A 20,448-nucleotide genomic window follows, 5' to 3' on the forward strand; every position below is an offset into this window, starting at 1 on the left:
CTTTTTATTGATATGTTAACTAACTACTAGTTTGTTTTCTCTGTGTGTTCTGAACAGGAATCTAGTAGGTACTTTTATTCTCTTTGCTCTTTTCTCTAGATGTTTGTATGGGATTCATTTTTTCTCTGCTATTGCAAACAGCCAAGAATACTACTGGAATTTAGTCCATACGGAAGAAAACAGACACAGCATATGCAATTTCCTCTTCATCTGTGCTAAGGCCGTCAGTAAACTTTTTGTCCCTGTCATTTTCCCTTGCTGTTGACTTAAAAAAAAAAATCTCTTCTTCTCTAGTACCAGAAATACCAATAAGTTTCATTTTCCTATTTTGAAATTTTCCATCATCACCGTTTGAAATCGCCTGCTGTTCAAGAAATTTATATTTATTCTGTTCCTTTTCTTCTCTGATCACAGTAGTCAGTGTAACTTCTTAGTTATCTAAGAAGTTACACTGATATCATTCAGGAATATCACTCCTATTTTTCTCTTTGTCTTGGTAATGCCATTTATGTCACCGTACTTGTTTTCTGTAATTACTCTGCTGGCTCCACCCTTTTTAATGCATCATTGATGTTCTAATCATTAGTTTTGTTCAGTTTGTTAGTAGCTGACTTCCATTATTCACCATAGCCTAATGAAAACAGTATGTTGTTTAACTATCAGTGCCCCAGCCAGTATTACATTTGATAATACTGCATCATATTTGTGTTTCATTTTATTTGTTTTGTAGGTTTTGAGAAGGCTTTTGGCAAGGTAGGATCGTATATTTCCTAGTTCAATTGTTTTCCATTTTTGAATTTTTGTTTTCACTGGAAAGATATTGGACTGTGTCCTCCAGTTTGAAATTGTATGAAGTAAGTTTCTATTTTTCCTTATCTTGTGGAAGTCTACCAATAGATACTCTTCTGCCAAAAAAAATAATAAAATAAGATATCGTTAAATACCTTTTACACAAAATAACTCATTAGATATTGGAACTATGGAGTTAACATCCGTAGTTCCAATATCTAATGTAGTGTTATGACACTACTTTCTAATGTAGAAAGTAGTGTCATAAACTGCTTTACGAAATGATGACCAGTCCATCTAAGGGGGTAAAAATTACTCTCAAGTAATAATAATCACAGCAGTAAAAGCATATGGAATGAAAACCAAATGCGTGAAAATGACCAAAAATACTACGGTGATCTGATTATTAAAAATAAAATTGAATTGCATAAGTTTTGAAATTTAGATATTTGGAAAACCTCAGAAAATGCTAAGTGCTCAGAAGAAATAAAGTCAAGAATAGTCATGAGTGAAGTAGCATTCATGGCAAAGATAACTTAACAGTTATCTTTGTTATGCACAATATAGAATACAGTGAAATTGTAAATCCTGACGCAGAACATAGAAATCACAAGAATTTCCAAAATGTAGGCCTCTTGACAATATACTTCAAATGAAGTTAGTGGAATTAAAATTCCGGATGCAAACTAAGCAGTTCTAGCATCAGGAGATCTGAATGCCATGCACACAACCTGCAACAGAAGAACTACGAACCAAAATGGTAGAACCCTCAACTGCTGCAAGGAATGTCATGATTCTAGGACCACCAGAACCTGCATACTATACCATCGAAGGATTTCCTGATGTCCTTGATATAGTGATACTACAAAATGTCATGCGCCAGTACCATATATATAAGTGCAGTGGATGATCTCAGCTCTGGTCACAACTCATTTTTACTCCAGTTGGGCTAACAATACGAAAATATGAGATCGACTCAAAGGGGAAAAAAATTGATGATTCGATTTCCAGCTTGGGAAAGCAGATAACTGCATTAACAGATTCCACCACGTTTGTGCTGTGCTGTGCACAAACTCCAACTGATTTCTGGCAGAGGGTAAAAATGAACATAGTCGGGTGCCCATACAACAGAATACTGTCCCCAAAACACTGATGAATGCACAACAGGGCTACGAACAAAATTCCATCAACAATGGGATACAAAACTTCAGTGCCTTAAACAGACGACTAGATGTCCTATAAAATGACCAAAGCTTTTACTGACGACCTAAAGAAGTAGTGTGGTCTAAACTACACACACAGGTATGTCATCAGCAATTTCCTGATATGTATCCTCAAGAGGTGCTCAAGCTACTGTGACAGTACTGCATGATTTTATTTTTCATCTACTAACCACAATTTTCCTCCAAATTAGCCTATTGCTTTTGAGCACTCCAATATTGTCATATTTAATATCTAAGGCACATCTGACTGAATCAATCCACTTAGACCTTAGTCTTCCTCTGGGTCTTTTTCTTGCCGTCTTGGCATCAAACCCAGTTTTGCTAACTTTTTCTCACCTATTCTATTTAAGTGGTCATAACACCATAGATTAATTCTGCTTATGCATTGCCATGCTCACTCTAATTTTTCTCAGAACCCTCATATCTCTGGTCTCTAGTCTTTGATCAAGTGCTTTATTTCTAACCCAACTCTCAGACACCTCTAACTTAAAACTGGTTTCAACACTGTCTTTATCCTTTATATACTGATAGTTGATGTTTTGGCTAATTTTGCTCTTATTCCTTATAAATTAGCTTACTACCTACCATACCAGCTCTGCTTATTCTGTTTATTATTATTTTCTGATCTCCATGGAGAGATACTCATTGTGGGAGGTACAAGCTAATGTACACGACGCTCATCCAACCATGACTTAAACTGATTCAATGTGTCTACATTCACAATGCACTCAGGCAATGCATTCCACTTTCCATGAAAAGAACCCGCTCCTTTTTAAACAGTTTCCATCAGTGGCTTCTTGTTCATTCCCCCCCATTCTATGAAAAATCTCTTCTATGTCAACCTGTTAACAACCCCTGACTAGCTTATATGTCTCAATCAAACACTCCCCTTTTCCTCCTATTCACGAAGCTTTACAACTTACATTTCCTCAATTTATCTGCATTCCGAAGACCAATGACCACCTTGGTGAATCTTCTCTGGATCCTTTCCAACATTTCCTCATCACCATGAAAACCCAGCAACCAAATCTGCGTACAGTAATCCATTTGAAGTCCCTGATCGAGGCCTTATACAGTGGCATCATAACCTCTCTATTTCTGCATGTCAGGATTCTTTCCATCATTGTCATTATCTGATATAGCATCTGTACAACTTGTGCAGTGTGGCTCCTGAATTTCTGGTCCTTGTCCACCATCACTCCTAGATATCTCATCTCCTCTACTTTAAAGTTTCCACATGAAGTGTATACTTTGCATCCCATTATTGCTTACCAAATTTCAAAACCTTACACTTTGCAACATTGAACTGAACAATGGGCAGATAAGTGGAACTGAACATTTCCACTTACCTGCCCAGTCATGCAATCTATTCAGGTTCTCCTGTAAAACCATAACATCTGCTTGACTCTGCATTGCTTTCCCCAATTTTGCATCATCTTCAAACAGCTGCATATCACTAGTTAAACCCATTCCAGTATCATTAACATACGAATTGAACAACAATGGTCCCAAAACTGACCCCTGCGATACACCAAGTGACTCTTTCTTTCAGAATACTGCACCCCCACATACAACTTTCTGATACCTATGTGACAGCCAGTGACATATCCAACTCAGAAGTCTGTTATCCAATCTCATCTGTTTCAATTTATTAAAGTTTGTCATGTGGCAGTCTATCCAAAGCTTTCAAAATTCAAGTACTCTCCTGTATATATATTCATCTCCCCTGTTCATGGTATTTGTTCCTTATTATAGTACATAAGTAAGTTAGTGAAACATGATCTCCCTTACAGACCCATACTGATAACCACAGAGAATACTGCTGTTATTAACCCATTTCTGTATCCTACTTCTGCATTTCTCTCCCCAATTTTGCATCATCTACAAACAGTTTTACCCTCCTTCTACTTCCTTGGAAGCTAGGCTGTTGTAAGACTTATTAAACAGGCATGCCAATTCCCTAGAATGTTCCCTTAAGATGCATGGTGATATGTCATCAAATCCTATGCATTATTGACATCAAGGTTATTTATTTCCTCAAATACCTCCTGCTCGCTTACAATTAAGCCGTCCTCTACATTCATGATTCTACCCTGATCAGGATGAAACACCCTTATAAACTGATCACTGAATACCTCAACAATGTCTTTGGCAGCAGTTGCCATTCTACCATTTTCATCATCTTACCATAATCATTCTTCCTTCTGCTGGCTATACATATCTAAAAAACTCAGGTTTTTCTTTGCCTGACTTGTCAATTTCTGCTCATACTGCACTTTTGTTTTCTTACTGAGTCATTCTCCTGGCTTGTTCTTTATACTCTTCATGTAACTGATTATTACTATTATTCATCTTGTACCTCTGCCAACGTACCTCTTTCCAGATTTTTATGCTTAAGCCCATCATTCATCCATTTTACACCTACCTTATTCAGCCTTTTGACCTTTGGCATGCATTCATACATTGATGCTGTTATGTATTTCTTTGTCAGTTCCCAAGCACAGTTATTTGCTTATGGCTCAACTCCTTGTTCCATGCTATAGCTCCAAACTGCCTCCTAAACTTGTCATAATTGCCACCCTTATAATTCCACATATATCCTTTTCTCACAAAAATCTGCATATGGCTAGCCTCAATCCAGGTGATCCCTTCATGATCACTCTTAACTGGAGAAAGTGTGAAACCCCGCTCACAATTAATCCTCTGAAGTTATCAGATCTAAAACTCTCAATCCTCGCATGCCCTCCTTTGTGTGCTGCCTGAGATAGTTCTCTCAAGAGCTTGAGAAATCCATTTTCCTTATTCCCAAATGCTATCTTTTCATTCCAATCTATACCACCATAATTAAAATCACCCTTAATAATTACCATTCCTTTTCACTAATCCAAGTTGTTTATACATTTCTTCATCTCCACATTCCCTGGCCTATAGCAACATCCAACTAAATATGTCTTCCTGTGATCCTCCATGTTACACCACACTGCCTCATAACCATTGCCAATATTTCCATCTTTCATGTCTACCTTATGTGTACATGATTCTCCTACTTCTATAACCACTCCTATTCAAACCACTTGTTCGTTGTGATTTCTCCATCACACCTACCCAATCAATACCTTTATCACCACTTACCACATATATCTGCTCAATCTCAACTTCCCCACCCATATCCATCTTCATATACACATTCACTGGCGCTTTCAACATCCACTCTCACTATGCCATGTCTCCCCCATTTCCCTGTTCCCCTTGCATTCTTGTTCTCTCTTCATCTCTCACACTGCTGTTTTCACTGCCAACCATTTCTTGCACACATCACACACTGCTTATCCAGCAACACTTTCTCCAGTGCACTCACTCCAAAGCCATTCAAATGCAACCCATCGCACCTGTATAATTTCATTCTTCTCTCAAACACATGCCATACTTCTGTGAAATGTACTCCATTCTTCTCACACAGCTCTGCTAGCATTCCATTTTCATTGTCATCTTCACCAAAATCTGTGCCTAAATAGTTGAAATATTTTGCTTGTTCTTTAAGATCTCCATTCAGGATGCAGCTGAAGTTTTCTCTGTTCCTGCCTATTTTCATAGTTTCAGTTTTTATTGCTGATTTTCATGCCAAATTTGGTAACAATAGCACTAGATGTATTTAGAAGTATCATCTGCATAAAACTAAGTTTGACATCTCCAATTCTAATATCAGGCCTATTGCCACTTTCTTTCATAAAGTGGTCCATGTAGGTGGTGATTAAGAGTGAAGATAATGTGCATCATTGTCTTATTCCTGATTTTACATCAAACCATCATCCTGTATTTCTTTCAATTCTAACTGCTGACTTGCAACTTAAATATAAACTATATAACGTTCCATTTACCTCATATAATTGTAGTGTTTTGAAAAGCTTTTCTCTGGGCACTTTCTCTAATATGCCTTTTCTAGATCTACAAAACTTAAGTACAGATCCTTATCATATTCCCATGAATTTTCAACTATTTGTCATAAAGTGAAAATCTGATCTGGACAACCTCTATTTGGCTGAACCCCAGTTTGTTCTCAAAGTTTCTCTTTTGCAATCTTTCTCAACCTCTTTTCAAGTATGCTTGCATAAATCTTACTTGGAACACTTAGTAGAGAAATTCCTCTTATAATTCTCACATCAGCTTTATTCCCCCTTTTTTTTATATATAGATGGGTACTATGAGAGTTCTACTCCAATCATTGGAAATTCTGTCCAGACCCTCTGAATTATGCAGTGTAGCCACTACAAAACTTTTATACCTTCATACGTCAGCATTTCTGGTCGAGTATCATCTACTCCAGCTGCCTTTCCACATTTAATGTTTTTGACTGCTTTTTCTATCTCAAGTATTGATATGCACTCCTCTTTGTCATCCTCTTGAAAATTTTTTAGCATGGGTCTGTCACTGCTTATTTCGTTTGACAATCTTTCAAAGTAATTATTCTGGATATCTAGGATATCCTTACCTTCAGTTTTCATGTCACCCTTATTATCTTTGATTCTTTTTACAGTACTCTTTCCTCCATTTCTAAGCTTTTTCAATAGTTCTAAAACATTTTGCCATCTTCCTGATATTTATTTTCTATATCCTTATCAAAGTCTTCCAATAACTTTTGTTTAGCTAGTCTTAGAATTTATAGCTTTGTTCTCTTGCATTTTTCTCTATATTCTTTTAGGGCATGTGCTGACTTTTTAACTAGTTGCTTTCAGTATGCTTTCTTCTTTTCTAGGATTACTTCTTTAACTTCTTGTGTTCACTATGTAGTTCTTATTTTTCTAAACCTGCAGATAACTTCATCATGCCTTCCTAGTTGAATCAATCAGTGCTTTCTTGAGAGTTTGCTGCTGAGACTCCTAGGTTTGGTTCTTGTTTTTAAACTGCTTTATTTTTTCTTGAATGCTGTTTGCATAGTCACATCTACAGTTTACCTGTTAAAGCTGCTCAACTTTAATTCTTTTTAAAACTTTCTTATATACTGTTCTTTTGAATGTAATATCCATTTTTATCCTACTTAGCGCGAATTATGGTCACTTCTGATTTTAAATCCTCTGTACACTTTTGTATCTTGAACAAGCATAAAGATATCACTATTAACAGTCAATGAGGCTTTCTTATTTCTGTGTCTTCTCTCCACGTGGACTTGTGCACATCTTTATGTTGGTACATGGCATTAGTAATGATTAGTCTGTGTCCTTGGCAGTAGTCCAGCAAATACTTACCATTATTATTAGAATTCCACCAGCCATGCAGGAACATTTTGGGAAAACGTTCCTATATGCTGGTGGAATTCATTTCCTGCTCTGCTATTTAGATAGATCTCCAACAAGGGCTTTTTTGTTGGTTACCTGTTCTAATGACTTGGAAAATTCTTCCATCCTTAAAGGAACCCTCTGTGGGTCCATAGGCATAGATAAGTTCCATTATCCATTTTCCCCATTTTGAAGTGTGTCTACATTCTACTTGAAACCAAGCAGAGTGATGTGGACAAGAAGAAGTTTGTCTTCATGTTTGATGTTGGATGCTATCGCTACTTCTTCCTTTCCTTGATCATTATTGCCTGAATGTAACATTCTATACTTATTATTTAAGAAGTTCTCACCTGTTTTTGTCTTTGTCTCATTGATACCAATTATGTCCACGTGGTACTTTTCCACTTCTTCAGCATGTTCAATTTCCTTTTCACACACAATATGTTGTACACTAAAATGCAGAGATTACAGACTCCAAGTGATGTCTCCTGCAGAGGCTCACGAAATTATCAAACTTAAGAATAGGAAAGTGTTGGGGGGGGGGGAATCATCGACCGCCTGCTGCATAATGCCATAATATATATTATATTGTTGCTATTATTAATACATGAAGATATCACTACTTCTGAGCATGATGGGAAAATAACTGACATAATCTTAATCCCAAAACCATGAAAAGCAGCACAATTTCCCCCAAACGATCAGCCATCTCTGCAGTCCAGGAAAAATTTCTGATGGGTTAACAAGACTGCAGAAAGTCACTCGAGAACTAAATCTCATCCTTGATAAGCAATTTGGATTCTGGGAGAATCAGCCCAACAAACTAGTTCTCAGAGCTGTGAAAAACATTAGCATAGGATACTTGAAGCAGCACACAGGAAGTGATCTTCCTGGATTGTCCAAGCATGCAATAAAATATGGCATAATGAGCTTCTTTTCAAACTCCTGGAGATCAGCTTCCTACTAGAACTAGTCAGACTTACCAAATCTTACCTCAGTGATTGCAAACTCCAAGTGAAGCTTCAGGGAAACAGATTTTGTCAACACAAAATCACAGCAGATGTACTCCAGGGCTCTCTGTTATCATCTCTGCTCTTGCTGCACATGGTTGACTTCACAGCAACTATATATGGATGATACTACTGCAATGATGGTATGCTCCCTCTGACCTAGATTAGCAACTGAAAAACTAAAATATGATATCTGAAAGGCAGTTCAAAAAATAGCAAATTAATGTCAACGAAGACAAAAACACTGCACTGCTCTTCATTAGATGAGTATCCCCAGCAGCAAAATGGTCATGTTTAGCCTCTTTCCCCTCCTCCTCATTCAGTAGCAACCAGTAGTCAGGGCTTCACTTCACAACTCATTTTGATCTTGTTTGCTCAAAAGCAAATAGGACAATGGGACAGCTATGTCCATTACTCAACCAGCATAGCCACTAAGCACAGAACTTAAATCTTATACAAGATGCCGAAACTCACTGCCAGAAGCCCAAAATGGGCAAAGGGGACTTGATAATGACCAAAGTGTCATTATCAAGTCCCCTTGTGGTCTGCAACCTAGCAAATCAATTACTACAAAGAAATATTTTGTGATAAATGTTTAAAAAAACTGCACCAAACAGGTAGGCTATCTGATGTAGGTTGAATAATACATAACAATATACACATCCAAAAAGAAGCTGTGTTCTGCATTATCTGATACTAAGGCAAGTGAAGTCAACAGCCTCTATATACAAGTAGCCTAGTCATGAAATATTTCACAATAATATAATTTCTAAACAGTAATGTTATTTCTTGTCAAGTATAATTTATTTTGTAACCAAGTGGGGGAAAAAAAAAAAAAACTTTCTATAACATTTCTTCTCTGATCATTGTTGTCTTGAAATAAGATTAGTTCATCTATTTCTAAACTGATTTAATGTAAATTTATCCTTCCTACATATACATTCACATTTCTGTTTTTGAATTTTCTTCCTTTTTTTTATCAATCTCTTGGAAGATTACATACATTGGCACCATTCTTTGTCTTAAATTGAATTGGATCCACATCATTTGAATCAACATGCTTGCTTATTCACCTCATCTGTTTCAGTTCTAGAAAGTATTTTCTTTCTTAATCCTCCTCTTCTAACTTTTACGGTGCCGAGGTAAGTATTCTTGTAACCACAACCATACCGAGGGTAAGGTGGTTAACCCTATGCCTCCTGGTGTGTCCTATGTCTGTTCACAGGGCCAGTTTGCCTGTTCTGCAGGATGAAAAACCTGAGTTTCCAGGTTAAAAAAAAAAAAACCTACCTCTGTATGAGACCGGCTAATTCACCTTTCGTTGAAAGAGACCAGATAAAGGTTCCTGAATATACAAAGAAATATTTTTCTTTGGAATCGAAGGGGATCGAACCCAGGTCTTTTTGACCAGAGTGCTTCGTCTTTACCAACTAAACTACAGAGGCTCAGAAAGACGGTAATCAGCTAGATTTTGTGTACCAAATAAAGAGGACAAGTCACTTTCAAGTAATATTCTTGAACTTCCAAAACCCATCTGATAATTCTTTGGTTATTTAGCTTTGATATTATTTTATAACGTTAGTAGCTTACGGTCTGACTTCAATTCTATTCCCCCCCATGGAAACTTTACTTTTAATATATAACATATATCAGTAAATAATGGATGGATTGAGGTAAACTGAACAATTTAGGATAGAACGCCCATAATAGTTTACCATTATTACTAACCTTTATATTTGCCTAATGCTTTAATGTTTTTATTATCGGGTCTGATACCATCCTCATCTATCACGTGCCCAAGGTAATTCACTTTCTCAAGAAATAGTGCATACTTTTAGTGTCAATTTTGCTTTGTGAATCTTTTAATTACTGCCTTCAGCAGCTTTACATGTGATTTTTAAATCTGGAGAAAACAGCAGTAAACCATATTGAAATACCAAAACACTGATTCCTACAAATTCAGATGATACTAAATTCATCAGTGTCTAACATGACTGTACAGAGTTTTTTGTGTAATCTAGTTATTTTATATTTAGACCGAGGTGGAAAAGGCAAATTATTTTCTATCTGCCTTGCTCAGAGGTATCTGATAGTAGCAATTATTATCTAAGTTGAGATACTTCAGTATCATGTAAAGTGGCCAAAGGTTCTTCAGTATTAAAGTGGGAAGGAAAAAGTATCTTGAAATTTCTTTCTCAAATGCTTTAAGTACTTAGATACAATATGCTTATCATCTTCAGAAATTATTTTACTTAAGATCCTCACAGACACTCATAAGGAGGAAAATCTTCTGTATCGATATCCTTAGTATGTTCAGTTAACGAACAACATCATGGAGGTATTAACTCAGGGGAAACAAACTCTGAGATGGTTCAGTGGAGAATTTGTAAGGTGGCTTAAGAATTCAATGACATACAAAGAAAACTCCAGAAGAATAATTGCAACAATAACCATGGAGGGCTAAAAATTCTTTGCTTAACATGAAATATATTATTAAAAAAACACAGTAATAACTTTTAATTAATAAAGGTACAGATATTTCATACTAAAATTAATAGTACATCTTCAGTGTCACACAAACAGTTATAGGAATGGAATACAAGTAACGAACATTCTGTGGATCACCTATTAAAATACAATTGTTGCCGCATGCTAGGAAATGATAGAAAATAATAAATAATTAATCTTTAAGATAATTGGTTTTTTTATTGATTACATAAAATAAAAAGTCTCCCAGATCTTTGAGAGAGACAATCATTTCATTCGGTCAGGTAAAATAGCTTCACAACTTTCTTTAAAAAGTCGCGTTCATATTTGAACCTGCATCTATGGAGGAGAATAGCTTTATCCCACTGGATGTTGTGAGCAGTGTCAATACTGTGCTAGACCAGACTTCTGAGGTTTGTTGTATTCAATATAATATTGATGTTCCTTAATTCTTTTTTCCACACAACGGCCAGTTTGTCCAAAATAAGAAACATCGCATTCGCGCGGTATTTGATAAATGCCAGCCAAAGATAGAGATGATAGTTTATTCCTTTGTAGAAGGCAACAAAGATGAAATTTTGTTGATAGGAACATACTTGGGAATCAACTGATACTTTTTCAAAATTCTACCTATAGGTTCTGAGATTCCTGGAATGTAAGGGATTTGAACTCTGCCGACTATTGAAGAAGAAACCTTAGGTAGTGGAACATAGGATTCAATTATCTGTTTGGATTTGATTGGGGTTGTAATTATTTGATTCCATTATTAATGGAATCAAATAATTCTTGGCCTGTAGAAGGTTACCAACTTCTACAGACCAATAAGTGACTTTCTTAAGGGGCCTGTGAAGTTTTCTAATTTGTAAGTTGGTGGGATTGTATTCGATAGGGAGGTAAGTAGCCCGATCTAATAGAAGAGCATTAAGCTCTCCAAACGTCAACAAATTTGGTTGTATGCGACTGCCCCAAATTTGGGAGGCTTACATCAGCAGACCTTCAGCCCAACGGCCAAGAACACCTACTTAGCCCACTAGAGGGCACCATCAGGACTTTTAGGAGAACAATAGTTTCATCTGTTCATTCTCAGTTACTATGTTGTAGTGCCTATGTGCACGTGTCTTTTTTTGTAAGTTCTTTTTGAAGATGGCAACGTGATGTTGCCGAAATATTGGAAATATTTATTAAAGTGTAATTTAATTTATATTCATATCTACGTTGTTCAATTCCTTAAGTCATTTTATAATGCATAACCAACATATAAGCCTGTCTACGAGAATTGATTCCATTAATGATGGAAAGTTCTTCTTGTTAGATTACTGGAGAAGAGCAAACTTTATGTGCTCTATTAATTAGAGATTTAAAAATGCCAAATGTTTGAGATGTGTGGTGAGCAGATTTTTTATGAATGTATCTGCCAGTAAGTGTGGGCTTTCGAAAGACGCTTGTAGATAAGGTACCAGAAGAAGTTCGATTAAGGAGGATGTCCAAGAATGGTCAAGTACCAGAATTTTCATTTTCCATGGTGAATTGAATATGTGGGTGAAGGCTATTTATCTGTTGTAGAAATGTGGAAAGCTCATCTTCAGTATGTGGCCAAATAGCAAAAACATCGGCATAATGATACCAAAGCGATGGTTGAGGATAAAACCACATTAATAATTCGAAGACACTATGTTTTCATCCATGAATGAAAACATAGTGTCTTCGAATTGTTTCAAAACGTGGTTTGCCAAAGGTGGTGGCACAGGGCTACCCATGGCAGTACCTTCAACTTGTTTGTAGATCTTGTTTTTCCAGCTGAAATAACCTGAATGGATAACAAATCATTTCCTAGCACGTGGCAACAATTGTATTTTAATAGGTGATCCACCGAATGTTCGTTACTTGTATTCCATTCCTATAACTGTTTGTGTGACACTGAAAATGCACTATTAGTTTTAGTATGAAATATCTGTACCTTTATTAATTAAAAGTTATTACTGTGGTCTTATGTGTTCTTTTAATAATTATACTATTACCACAGGTACCTCTAAAAAAAAAAAAATGAAATATATTACTAGAAATGGAGTAACAAGCAACGCCATGCAAAATAGTAAGAAAATCAGGAAAGAATATTTATACTGAGTACCAAATGTTATCCTTTAACTTATTCTTTAAAAGTGTGCAAAATTACTACATGATCACTGAAATATGTACTCCATTGTCAAAAAGCCCTGCAGTTAGTTTCTTGCAACAAGGACTGTGAAGATTTAGAATTCTTCACTACACTTCTAGGAATAGTTTGCATAGCATGTGAGATTGTTTATATGAGCTGCTTTGGTCCCTTGAATATTTAGAATGTTTAGAGGAGTTTATAGAACAATGTTTTAGATATGTGACAATCTCCCCCCTCCCCCTCAAAATCTTATTGACTTTGGAGTTTTAGTAGATAGGAAAGTTGACGTTTAAAGCCATATAGCCAATATTGCAAATACAGCTCCAAGGATATTTGCTGCTGAAATTGACATATACACTACTTGGAAAGAAGTCAATGGGCACCATAGTATGAGGAACAAATAGCCATGGCATCCACCCTAATACAACATATGCCCTCCTTTCACTGTGATGACTGCAGCAATTCTGTGGGGCATGTGATAGCAATCGATGAGAATTTTGGACCATTCTTCCTGTAGGCATGTAATTAGGTCCTGGACTGTTTTGGGGGGACATCCCTTGACCTCACCCGATGCTCCAGTTCATCCCACAGATGTTCAGTAGGTTTGAGATCAGGGCTCTGTGGAGGCCAGTTACAGCAGCAGCAGTCTTATGATGCAGTGCATTGTCTTGCTGATAGAAACAGTGGTCAGTTCCATAGAAATGCCACAAAGTAAGAAGCATTCCGTTGTCCAGAATGTTCATATACTTCTCAGAGTTCATCTGCCTGGTAGAGGATGTAGCATGATTTGTTGTTCCATGTCCCACTGTACACCCTCTTTGCACCACCGAAGATGATGCTGCATGTTGGTTCAAATAACGTGTGGCTTGTATATTGCAGTTCTGCCATGGAAATTCATGTTCCAGTTGATGTTCAGAACACATTCAATGTGTCAGCCAACAAATGGTATTTTTACATATTGTACTTCATAATCACTACAGTCACGTTCAGTGAGTGTGGTGGGTATCCACTGTGAGTAGAACTTACAGTTGACTCCCTGTTCTTCCATCTCAGTATGATATCACTGATTGTTGACCTGGAATTGTCCAATTTATCAACAATTTGCTGTTTGAAGAAAGGTTAGCAAAACAGGTGTTTGATGCCAAGATGGTAAGAAAGAGACCCAGAGGAAGACCAAGATCTAAGTGAATGGATTCATCAGAATTGCTTTTGAAGCCCATAATGTTAGATATGACAATATTGGAGGGCTCACAAGTAAGATTGATTTGGAGGAAAATTGTTGATAGGAGATTAATAATAATAATGTAAACTTAATCACGTGCTGCTATCATAGTAACCTGAGCAACCCTTTGTGGTACATATCAGGATATTGTGATGATTTGTTGAACAAATAGACCTAACAAAACATGGCATCCTATCATAATGCCTCTTCAAATTCTGTTAGTTCCCTTCTCGCAGCCATCTCACATCTCATCTGAACACAGTTGCACTGACTTGGGAACATGATATTCCTCTGATTTATGCCAGTTACAAACGTGCACCTTACCCATGGGGGGATATCTGTTGACTTTTTTCCAAGCAGTGTGTAAGAAAGTCATTTTTGCCTGTTTAACAGGACTTTGATATGACCTCACCCATACTGTTGTGCACAGATATGGTTTCCTCAGTAATGCAGATAAGAGGGAGAGGATACTAAAGAAGATATCAGCATAGTAGATATGTAGATTATGAGGACAGATTTGAGAATTTGTGGACTGCAGACACTGGCAAACAGGAATAAGATGAGTGATTTAATTTTATGGATGGTGGAGAGAGAAAACCCTGCTTTTGCCTGGATTCTACTCCATATACCACTTTTTTGTATCTGTCCAGTAGCCACTCTCTTATCCACATAACCAGTGTCATATCTATCCCCATTTGTTCTAATTTGTATAACAGAGTTCCATGTGGTATTCTTTCAAATGCCTTTGCAAAATCCAGCAGAATCATTATGTAGACATTTGCTTTATCCGACTCAGCTCTCATCATTATAAAAAAAAGTTCCTAAATTACTAAGGCATGACCAACCCTTAACAAAGCCATATTGCACCTCATACACTATCATATTCTTATCCATCCATTCTTGAATTCTCTTTCTGACGAATTTTTCCAGTACTTTTACTACCACTCCTGAGATACTGATTGATCTATAATTTGCTACTGCAGTCTTAGAACCTCCCTTATACAAGGGAAATATTTTGGTCTTTTTCCATTCCCTTGGAACTTGACCAAAGCTGAGGCTTAAAGAGCCTATTCAGAGGCATTGCCAGTTCACATGCACATTCTTATATAAACCCGAGCTGGTATCCCATCTAATTCCACACCTGAATTACATTAAGATTCTGCAATATCCTAAGAACCTCCATTTCATCCACCTCTGTTTCCACATCAGTCTGTCACATATATCGCAGCAATAACCTCACTTAGATGATATACTCTTGCAAAGTGATCACTCAACTTTGATCTGCTTCTGTCACCTCATCACCATCAACACTTGTTAAGGTTAATCTTCCATCATCATTCTTCCTCTTACTTGCCACATAATGAAAGAATTCTTTGGGATTTCCTTTGGCCTGCTTGGCTAAATTGTTCTCGTAATCTGATTTTGCCTTAACATGCTGGTCACCTTTCTTGCCTGACCCTATCCTATTTATCTCCTGTTCTTTTGTTTGGCTGCAATTCATCTGCTATCATCAGTAGACATCACCCCCATCCCATCCTATCTTCTCTGTCTTCCCTGGAAATACTAACCCCTTTGCATTCTTTCCCTGTAACTACATCATCTACTTGCTGTTAGCCAAGTCTCACCAGTGCCTATAATTTTTGGCGAGGTTGCACTAACCAATGCCAAAAACTCCTCCCTCTTGTTCCTGATACTTCTGGCATTTGTATATAGAAACTGCAGCATCCCTTTAGGACCCTAGTTACTCTTACTTCATGAATTGACGACCCTATTCAATATTTTTGCTTGAGAGACTAGATTTCACACTTGGTCATTTTCACACTCACTCGCTTCATGTGTGTCTTCACGCATGCTCGACTGCCTCCACCTTAATTGCTTAAGTTTTCCTGAAATTGCACTTCAGCATACTCAGTGATCAAAGCTCTCTCTCTAGACACCTAACACCCAAACCACTTAGAATGCAATTCATCAGCATTATACAAATTCTTTTTTCTCTCAAACACAGACCACAGATCCAAAATTCTTCATCATTCTTTCTGCACAACCTATGTTTTGATTCATTTGCTATCCAACACCTTCCTCCTCAGTTTGCCTATATAATAGTGTGGTAGGAGACTTACAATCTTCACCTTCTCGCTCTTCAATCATTGGTATTACCTAATGGATTTTTATATATATATATATATATATATATATATTCGGTTTTCACCCTAATTTCCCTGTAACTTATGTTCTGGAAAGCTACACACAGTAATAACAAATGCATGTAACATATTTAGATGTAGAAAATGCTCTGAAAATATTATTTCTTCAAAAACAGATTATATTTAAAAGTGAATAAATGCAATTATGAGCTTTTTAAAATAGTCATGAACACAGAAAAATTGCATTAGTTGATTAACTAGCATTGCTAGATAATCAGTGCTGCTTGTCGAATTATTGAATAAAGCTTTTAGTTGCAGGAGGATATGCTAACAGAAAATTATTATAAAATGTTTATATTGAAACATTAAATATATATGGTACTTACTTGACCATAAAGGAGAATCTTGTTATTTATTTTGCATTTTTTTATAGACCAGATATTATTGATCCTGCAATTTTGAGGCCAGGCAGATTAGATCAGTTAATTTATATTCCTTTACCTGATGAAAAGTCACGAGAGGCTATTTTAAAGGCCAACCTACGCAAATCACCAATATCGAGAGTAAGAAGCTGAAATTTTCATATTAAAAATATGTATTGTTATAAAATTATCTTATTTTCATATAGTATAAGAGTATTTAATTTTTATGAATAAGTTCTTATCTCTTCCTGAAGTTTTCTCCAATATGATTTCTGCCATGATGGCATTATGGCAAGCAAAATGTTAATTCTCTGTTAACACACTCAGAAAAGACATCCAGATTCCAATACTGTCAAGAACATGAAATTTTTGCTAAGTTAATTGGTCTCTTACACAAAAATAGAACTGTTGTTTTGAGAGGTAACTTATTTGTAACTTCATTAAAGCTGGTTGTTTCATGCTTCTTTTTCTTGGTTGAAGCTTCAGTTTGTTGCATTTGGTTTCTGGTCTCTTGCCAGTTTCACTACTCTCTTTGGATCATCCTATTAACATGTTGATTCCATTCTAATCTCTTTTTTCTTTTTTTATCCATGCATTTATGAGTTGTAGTTGACATTCGTCATAACTCTTAATGTTTTCATTTCACATGCATATATTTGCATGTTAAAACTTCTGCATATCTGTTGGGGTTTGAATAATTGCTTTTGGAGATTTCGGAAGTAATGCTACATCAACCAAATTTAAATTTTCTTTTTTAATTTTATTACATTTAATGTCTGTTTTTCTTAAATTCTATTATTTCATCCATGATTATGTTAAATAACCATGAATTTGTGATTTGATATCTTATTACATATTCATTGTGTGGGTGTGTATCTTTGATCATTTCAATGATTTGCAGCTGTTTCATTTCTTAATGCTAGTACTTTTAAGACGTCCTGTAATCTGATTCTGTTGAAATCCTTCTCTAAGTCAATGAAATGGATAAATATTGGTTTGTTGAATTCTGTTGCTTTTTCTGGTATTTGATTTGTAACAAATATAGCATCAGTACACGATCTTTCCATTCAGAATCCTTGTTGTTCATCATTATAATTTAGTCTTGATTCTAATTCTTCTTTGATAATTCTTGCACATATATTTAAAACCCTCCAGTTGGTTTGTGAAAATCTTACTTGTTGATGTTCTTATTGTTACAATTAATATTGACAATTTAATTCTAAAAACGTGGATCAAATGAATAGAAGTCAATAAATTTCGTTTTTCTATTTATTTTTACCTAAATTACACTTAAGCCTGACAAGTGAAGAAAGACACTTTATCCTTATGAAATATTTTTCAAGTTTTTATATTTTTTATTGATGTATGTTTTAGGAAAAAGCATTCTACACAAAAGTGCACATTACACTTGCTGCATTTCCATGCTGTCTGTTTACATCTTTTCATGGCATATACTCGTCCTTTCTCAGCTTGTGTTTTTTCATAGCACATAGTACATCTTCTGGCAGAGCCCATGTTTGTGAGAAAACAAGTCACAGATGGTGAAGGGAGGGGTGGCATGCAGTAGGTGTTTCATCTGTCTGGAGCAGTTTTAGGCAAACTTCTTTGCATTTTGTGATCGAGATCTTTTTTTGTTCACAACTGTAAAGAACAAGTGAGTTTCACCAAAGCTGATCCTGTGATTAGCTGTATTGCTAATTTTCTGAACCACTTTATGCCACATCTCAAAGAACATGTATATGACTTCAGTTTATCTGAGAGGTCAATGAACGCCTTAGAATTATCTAAGGCGTTCATTGATTTAGTGTCTTCATTTACTCTTATCCTTCCATTTCAGGACGACTCTCATGTCACTTTCTCGAGCAATTACTTCGTTCTTATTCTGCTTCGCCTTTATACATCTGGCGGTTTTAGTTTCCTGTTACTTAGTTTGCTCACCAGATATGTAGAGCACTCAAGGAGTTGATGAGCTAGGTGGATGCTGGTGTAGTAGTTGTCAGTGTATAAAACACGTCCACTATCTAGTAAACCTTCTATTAGCTTCGTGACAACTCAGTATGAAACAGAAATACCAGATCTTGCTTCCTTCCCACAATAAATTTTCATATTCCAGGGTGTAACCATCTTTTAGGCAAAATTTGAAAAGTTTTATTCCAAATTTATGGTGCTTGTTTTTTATGTATTGTAGGAAATTCAAACATCCACAAAATGCACCATTGTTTTGTCAATACATGTTTCCTTATCTGGAACTACGGCAAGCTGAAACCTTTCAAGAAGACAAGAAGTGGCTGGATCTTGAAGAGACAGTCACCAGGAGGACATTCTTCATTGTTAGAGAAATGCCACATTCTCAGAAGCATTTCGTAGCGGTTACATGATATAAGCTTTTTCACTGAATTGTCATACAAAATATTTTTGACCAATAGTCTTGGAATTCTTGGCTTCTTGCTAAGGCCTATCCAAAACTACTCCCAAAAATCATTCCATTTCTAGAGAGTTAACATCATACCACTTTTTTAGTCAGGAGTGGAGTTTGATATTACCCTTTTGTAAAGTCTGACTTGCATAGATATTAGTTTCCTTCACCATGTAGTCAATAACATCATTTGTTATGAAGAATTTGAAAAAATAAGGTGTTTTTTTTTTTTTTTTTTTTTTTTTTTTTTTTTTTTTTGTGGAGATTTACTGCAATTTCGGTTGGAATACCAGGGTTACTTTCAACAAAGTCAAAAATCTTCGTGTTACTTCCTGAAACTGGACCTCAGGTCAAAGAACTTGCACTAGTCACTACAGGTGCTTCAGAAACATCTGATGAAGAATCTCTGACTGAAGTCAGCTACAACTGATTCGATTGTTTCAGTAATACATTTTGAACAACCTTTCCTGCTGGAAAGATCTAGTTTTTCTCAGTGGGCTGCAACTACTATCATCACTAGGATGGTGCTCCTCTGAATCATCACTAAATAGCAACATCTTCATCAATCATGCCCAAGACTTCGTTCACCATTTCCTCCAACAATTCCTTATGCTCATTTTCTCTTGAGAACGAAAAATGCAGACTAAACTTATGTAATGATCACTGTTCTGGTAACAGAAGCTATACTAAATTAGAACTGGTGGATAGGCCGGAAGGTCCATAGCATGCTTGCTGTGTGAAACCTCTACTCATTGTTTTTGCAGTCAATCGGCACATCTCCCCTTCCCCCACCTCCTGTTGCCTGCCCATGCTGGACTGTGTGCTCCGATTACCATAACTTACTATTGTGCATTTTGTCTTGAATGTTTGCCTGGCAGTTCTTTGAACAAAACCAATATGATAGTATGCAGCGACATGACATTGTTGCACATACTTAGGGAGTATGATTCAGAGGTCATCATCCACCCAAGGCACAACTAAATACTTGTGGAATGACAAAAGACTCAATTCTCAGAAACAAATTCAATAAGTATGTCATGAGTCACAACTCACGTGGCATGCAGTGTAAAATTTTCTTCTAGCGCCACGTGAGTTGCATATAACTCACGCACAGAAAGCAATAAAAAATAACAGATTTTTCATTAAATTAGAAAGCGACATTTTGTTTTTGAAGTTTTTATTCTATTTTTGTAGTAAAACACCACGGGCCCCAAGTTTTTTTTAGTGTGGCAGTCAATGTGTTAATCAACCTATAGTATATTAGTATCGCCATGTATCAGTATTGGGTTGGGAAAAGCAAAAGTTGT

The 20,448-nt window shown here is 36.2% G+C and overlaps 1 protein-coding gene across 1 annotated transcript in view; it reads left to right on the top strand.

Moving 5' to 3' along the window:
- TER94 (Transitional endoplasmic reticulum ATPase TER94) overlaps positions 1–20,448 on the top strand; it is a 258,536-nt gene that overhangs the window by 189,936 nt on the left and 48,152 nt on the right. The window contains exon 16 of the mRNA XM_090414459.1: positions 16,737–16,866. Coding sequence (XP_090270585.1) covers positions 16,737–16,866 — 130 coding nt within the window. The remainder of the gene's footprint in view (positions 1–16,736; positions 16,867–20,448) is intronic.

This window comes from Typopeltis vanoorti, chromosome 25, assembly GCF_054136105.1.
Source record: "Typopeltis vanoorti isolate ZY-2024b chromosome 25, IOZ_Tvanoo_1.0, whole genome shotgun sequence".
Taxonomy (NCBI): Eukaryota; Metazoa; Arthropoda; class Arachnida; order Uropygi; family Thelyphonidae; genus Typopeltis; species Typopeltis vanoorti.